This window comes from Quercus robur, chromosome 1, assembly GCF_932294415.1.
Source record: "Quercus robur chromosome 1, dhQueRobu3.1, whole genome shotgun sequence".
Classification (NCBI taxonomy): domain Eukaryota; kingdom Viridiplantae; phylum Streptophyta; class Magnoliopsida; order Fagales; family Fagaceae; genus Quercus; species Quercus robur.
Genome location: NC_065534.1, coordinates 1,610,829 through 1,617,868, shown reverse-complemented (window position 1 = coordinate 1,617,868; position 7,040 = coordinate 1,610,829). Strand labels below are relative to the sequence as shown.

Here is a 7,040-nt window from a genome sequence, read left to right as displayed (position 1 = left end):
AACTACAGTAGCATAGCATAGTTAGTGATAAATGGCTATCGTTTATATTGTACAGGTTAATTAGTTAGTTACAGGTCCACTCCACGTGTATAGTTTGTATTGGATAGTTGGTTAGTCATTTTTGTGTTTCTTTTTTCCGCCTTTGCTCTCACTATATAAAGAACAAAGTATGATAAGTTTATTCAATGAATTCATTTTACAAGTTTCATATCGTTCTATCTCTCTGTGTGTGTTTACATTCCTCCATTGATGAACCTTTGAAGCTTGTATGTGATTCAATATGGTATCAGAGTTGAACTAGTTCAGAGATCATTCCAATTTGGTATTCTCTAATTCTTCCTAGTTCAATTACGTTCTTTCTTGATTTCCTAGTGCTTCTTTCAGATCAACTAGAAATTTACTTCATTGTGTTTCTGTTGATTCTTGCATTAAGATCATCATCTTCTAGGTCTTGATTTCTTTAGTGTGTTGAAATCTTGATCTTGATTCTCCTGTTCATAATTGAAATTGAAATCTTTAATCTTAGGGTTTCAATTCTTTTTTTTTTTTTCGATCTTAGGGTTGTTCTATTCCCAATCTGCAGCTTTCTGTTGTGATATCTGATAGGCCACAAACTGAATGACCTCTTGTGATAGAAATTAATTAATTAATTAATTAGCTAAGTTATTAATTAATCAATTTATCATGCAAACGCGTGGTAACACAAACAAATCACCAATAAACTAAATATGCAGTGGAAAATAAAAGACACGGTGATTTGTTTACGAATGGGGAAAACCTAACGGCAAAAATCCCACCGGGTGATTTTCAGGTCACCACTCCTGAAACTCTACTATTATCACAATAAGCGGTTACAAGTAAAGGAATCCAAGTACCTTACCAACCTACAGTTGAAACCTTACCAACCTACAGTTGAACCCTTACCCCAATACCCAATTGGACTTGTTCTGTAGTGACAGTTCCCCTTTCAAATGCACGACTCCCAGTACGTGACTAACCAATTGCGCAGATTCCAGTACGCGACTTCAATCACCAACTAAGAAGGTTGTTGGTTGCAAAGTTCTTCAGTTCATCCACACGATAAAGATCAAGAAGATGCTTGGTCACAAAACCCTACGCTGCACATACACAATAACTTCTTCAAGAGAAAGAGATGACCTAGGGCAAGAACTTCGTCTTCGGTCACAGTTTGCTTAAACAGAGTTTGCTCAAAACTTATGCAACTTGTGAACACTTTGACGACCCTTAAACTGATTCTTTTATATGTCGAGGGTTAGGAGAAAAGAAAGCTCAAAGACATTCACGGATCCCAAGAAAATCAGATTGAAATTCTGAAAATCTTAAACCTCGACAGATAGCAAGTGTCTAGTAGCTATCGAGCAGGTGTCGAGCACACCGAATGTAGAACAGCTTCCTTAAGCTCGATAGATGCAACTGTTGAGCTTTAATGAATTTGCACTCTGAACTTGTTTTCTTGAACAGACTTGAAGACTTCAATACTTAATCTTGAAATAAGGTTTCTTGAAGTATTTAAAGACATCCTAAATCTACCCAAATACAAGTAAAGTGCGTTTTGTCAAAGGATAAACCAATTACATAAAATCATGACATATGTTCTTAACATGTGAAACACATATGTCATAACAATCTCTCCCTTTGGCAATCCGTGACAAAACTACAACAAACAAATGAACATATGAGAGAAGTTATAAATCACTCAACTCATATTCACTTGTTGAATAGAATAAAATCTACCCTAACACAAACTGTTGAAAAACTTTGCAAGAAGAGAATTTATGGCAAGTAGACTTTGACAACCTGTATTTCTGAAACACTTTAAACAAAACTCATCAAGGTATCTTTGTGTGAAACAGAAATAATAGATTGCATACAAGTATAAGAAACATGTGTATAAAGGGAAAAAAGAAACAACATATGAAGGGATAGGTGAAAGAAAAACATACATCACTATAAAGAAAGAGATAAGTACAATGTATGTCCATAAATGGTCACAAGACCTCATATACAAGAGTAATGTATCTAAAAAGAAAGAAAAGAAAAGATACATACTATCCTCACTACATCCCTCAAAATGTATCAACACTTCCCCTAACAAAATGGTCCTATACTAACTCTTCTCCTAAGATGGACTACTCTCATACCAAAACTACTTCCCATTTTTGTCACGAATGACAAAGGGTAAGAGTGTCAAGTAAACATCTCATCAGTAGAGCTAGCATCTTCATCAGCATCATCATCATCACCATCATCATCATCCTCATCCTCAGAATCAAAAGCCACGGGAGAAGGTGGTGAAGGAGTAGCTTCAGGAGCAAAACCACCCATGGACACCTGTCGTCGTGCAATACAACTGACATGAACGTTCACCTGATACAACTCCGTAGAGAGTGTATCGAGGCTAGCATCCATGCGCTGTAGCTGCGCCATGATGTCTCCTAAAGACACATCGCCCGAAGAAGAAGGAGGAGCTGATGTGGATGGAGCCGAACGGGATGGAGCTGAACGGGAGGAAGGAGCTGCTGAATCCGACTGCCGCGACCGAAGCTAGGCCTCGCTACGTTTAACAGTAGTGTAATCTATGGCACACATAACGGTAAAATGGTCGGAAGAGGGAAAAATGGCGTAAAATCTTTGTGATAGCGGAAGGAAAGATGAGCTTATCACAGGACGTCGAATCTAGATGAATATCTATAATAGACAAAATGAAATAAGAAGGAAAATCTATGGTAAGATGCTCAAGAAGTGATAGCAAAAATCGAGCACGAGGCTTTGTGATAGAGTTATAGTGAGAGAGTGGATGCAAAACAAAAGTCATCACCATGTTCATGAATCTAGGACCTTTAGCAAAAGGTCGACATGGTGTAAAAAGACGTTCACCCCAAGCAGTAGGGCGCTTACAAAAAGCAAACATGAGCTCATCCCTGGACACAGTCCTCAAACGCTCACAACTAGGATAGTTAAGAAACTCTATCCTAAGGACTCGAAGCACATCCGCAACCAACTGCGGTGTGATAGGAATGCGCGTACCTCGAACGCGAGTGAAGAAAAAAGGTACAGATTGATCAATCCTGTGCATGTTGGAGTAGAACTCCTGGATAAGCACGAGAGGACAGGTGACCGAGACGTCACACAGTGACTCCCATCCCCTACTGTGAATGACAGAGGGAAGGTCGGTGTTTGCAAAATCCGTCAAAATGACTTGGCGTTCCGAATGAATGCCTCGTTTAGAAAAGTTCTCCGAAAATGCCTTAAAGGCATCATCATCACAGAACCAGATATGAGATAGAGTAGGATCAAATGAAGAAGAAACACCGGAATGAAGAGGATTCCGGGCTGGAGTGGATTTACGCTTTGGTGCCATAGACACAACTAACGTAAACTACAGAGAGGGAGAGAAAGAAGGACAATCAGAAAAGTCCCAAACAGTTTCAAATATAATAAGTATATTGAAAAGAAGTACGTATACATGGAAAATGCATGAACATGGGACATGCAAAAGAAATTGCATCATGGGCTCAGCCCAATCCAAACCTATCAGCACACAAACATATAACACACATCTAAATGCATGGCAATACCATTATAATGCTAATGTGATGCAATGTATGAGGTTTTAAACACATTTAAGTGTAAACCCAACCCAAAATTTCAATGAAAGCTCATCAATTTTGAAAAACCCCAAAATTTTTCAAAAACCCCAAACCTAGGTTTCAAAACATGAAATGCATGAATGAGAAAGGATTAGAAGCTTACCAAGTAAAGAAAAACTTGAAAAACCTTGTAGAATCCTTAAGAACCAAGATGGAGTGAGATTTAAGTGTTTTGGGAGAGAAAACAGAGAAGTATCGAGAGAGAGATCAATGGAAATGAGAACCGGATCGCGTAAAGGCCTTATATAGATAAGCCAGTAAATCTTGACAGATGCAGGTATCGAGAGGTATCGAGAGATCTGTCGAGGAGGTGTCAAGGAAATACTCGTCGACAGCTGAGGTGTCGAGGAGGTATCGAGGATCAACTCATCAAAATCAAGAACAAAAGGTCGATCAATCCACCAGGTATCGAGAAGCTATCGAGCATACAGATCCAATCTCGATCGATCCACCAGGTATTGAGGTGCAGGCAAGATTGCGATAAGAAAAAGCTTAGGAAGCTCGACAGATTGCTAGCTATCGAGGAGATATCGAGGAGATGTCGAGCCAGCTTTTAAAAGCAGTTTTTCAAGATGTGAAAAACACAGACATAAATGCAATCCAACATGCAATTCAACCAACGATCCAATCAACATATTACACTTTCAAAATCATCTCTCAAACAAAATTTAAGCACATGGATCTTCAAAAACACACACACACACACACTAAATAAGTCTAACTAATTTTATATTTCAAAAACAAGTCAAGACAGTTTAGTGAGCATACATTTATACATGTAAAATCTCGTGATGACCAAATCATATTGTACCTGCACATGTATCAAGAATAGCAAAGAATATTGCGTGTTGTGTGTGAAAAATATTGCAAGATTGCATAAGTGTATGCGTGTTATGACGATTTGAGATATGAGAAAATCTTTAACTCACATACAATCATAACTGCTTGATGGAGACTATGACCTTTGAGGTACATCCTATAACTCCCACATCTCCTAGAATACACGCTTGCAATCATTTTTAAAGCATTTTTGATTTTTTTGCTTTTAATTTTTCTTTACATATTTTTCTTTTAAACATATCATGCATGGACTTATTAGAGAGAGAAAAGAAATACCTAATGATATTTGACATTCCAATTTTGCTATGCCTAAGCACACAAATGTCATTGACATTGCACTTTTGCTATGCCGAAGCATACAGGTGTCATAAAATGATTGGCGGGCAATAGTGGTGAGATGGTTATTAATGCCTTTCTCTTAGGATTTTCTAGTCCTTCCCGTTAAAAAAAGTGATATGAGTGTTAAGTATAAGAGACAACTTAATCGTACTCATCACAAACACGAGCCACAAAGGTCACTTGCTTAGTTATGCATAGAGATGCTCATCTAAACTACAAATGATACAAAGTTTAGAAGATTTTGTTTCAATGGCCATTTAAGGTACACAAGTATCAAAGTACACAAAACACACACTGTTTTTGTATTTTTTTTTTCAATTTTTTTATTATTTTTATATATAAAAAAAAAAAAAAAACAAAGCAAAAACTGAAAATAACCAAACAAAAACATGTTAAACAAACAAAGCATAAAAACTAGATGTAGATGCATGAGGAAGAAGGAAAAAGAGAGGAAGATCATCCCATGAAGATAACACCAATGTTTTGATGAAGGAATTCGAAGCGTTTACTGTCAAAAGGTTTGGTAAACAAGTCAGCCTTCTGATCATCGGTGTGAATAAACTCAAGAGTGAGAGTACCATCATCAACAAGCTCCCTAATGAAGTGATGTCAAATCTCTATGTGTTTGGTTCTAGAATGTTAAACCGGATTCTTAGAGATATTAATGGCACTAGTATTATCACAATAGATAGTGAGATGTTCTTGACAAATACCATAATCATGGAGGAGTTTTTGCGTCTATAGGAGTTGGTGCAACAGCTACCAGCAGCAACGTACTCAGCTTCTACAGTAGATAATGAGATGGAGTTCTGCTTTTTACTCATCCAAGAGACAAGATTATTACCCACATAGAAACAACCCCCTGAAGTACTCTTTCTATCATCAGAATTCCTAGCCCAATAAGCATTAGAGTACCCAGCTAGGACATCACTTGTGTCCTTGCTGTACCACACAACAAACTCAGCAGTGGTTTTGACATACTTTATGATTCTCTTTAAAGCAGTCATATGGGACTCTTTGGGATTAGCCTGATATCTAGCACATACTCCAACACTGTAACTAATGTCAGGTTTACTAGCAGTAAGGTAAAGAAGACTACCTATCATACTTTTATATATAGGAGGATCAACACTTCTACCTAACAAGTCAACAATGAGTTTAACATTTGGGCTCATAGGGGTTCTGACAGAACTAGCAGATTCCAAACCAAATTTTTTCACGAGATTCTCAGCATATTTAGATTGAGATAGAAATATACATGAATCTTGTTGACGAATCTGCAACCCAAGGAAGTGAGTCAACTCTCCAATCATGCTCATCTCAAACTCTGCCTACATGAGTTTTGAGAAACCATGAGCAAGTTCATCCTTAGTCGATCCAAAGATGATGTCATCAACATAGACTTGGGCAACTATTAGCTCGCTATCTTCTCTTTTGATGAAAAGAGTCTGATCAGCCTTTCCTCTTGTGAACCCATGTGACACCAAGTATTGTGTAAGCCGATCATACCAAACTCTATAGGCTTGCTTTAACCCATAGAGTGCCTTCTTGAGGTACAGTACATGATCTAGAAAGTGTGGGTCAATAAACCCTTTTGGTTGCTCCACATAAATGACTTCTTTGAGCAATCCATTTAAGAAAGTAGTCTTCACATCCATCTGATAAAACTTGAACTTTAATTGACAGGCCAGTGCAAGGAGAATTCTGATGGACTCCATACGGGCAACCAGAGCAAATGTTTCATCATAGTCTACTCCTTCCATTTGCGAGTATCCTTGAGTTTCAAGCCAAGCCTTGTTCCGGATCACATTGCCCTCCTTATAAGTCTTGTTGCGGAATATCCACTTTGTACCAATGATGTGTTCACCCTCCGATCTAGGTACCAAGGTCCAAACATCATTCCTCTAAAACTGAAGAAGTTCATCATGCATTGCTTCAACCCAACTTTCATCCTGAAGTGCTTCCTCAACTTTTGTGGGTTCAACCTGTGATAAATAATAAGAATAAGACACAAAGTTAGCAACACATTTATCAACAGTTCGTTTCCTTAATGTGAGTTCATTCATATTTCCCACAATATCTTCTAGAGGATGATTTAATTTAACCCTGGATGAAGGTCTTTTCTCTTCATGAGACTCAGAATCTGGTGAAGTGGGTATGTCTACAGAATCTTCCTAAACACTGGGAGTA

General features: G+C 37.9%; 1 protein-coding gene across 1 annotated transcript; it reads right to left on the bottom strand.

The window, feature by feature from the left end:
* Nucleotides 1-5,467: 5,467 nt before the first annotated feature.
* Nucleotides 5,468-6,169, bottom strand: LOC126692439 (uncharacterized mitochondrial protein AtMg00810-like). Its single transcript, XM_050388056.1, has one exon. It carries the CDS (start codon nt 6,167-6,169, stop codon nt 5,468-5,470), a length of 702 nt encoding a protein of 233 aa, XP_050244013.1.
* Nucleotides 6,170-7,040: the final 871 nt, after the last annotated feature.

Excerpts from the sequence above, each read along its gene's own strand:
- LOC126692439 (XM_050388056.1), bottom strand. The coding sequence starts at position 6,169 with ATGAGCATGATTGGAGAGTTGACTCACTTCCTTGGGTTGCAGATTCGT.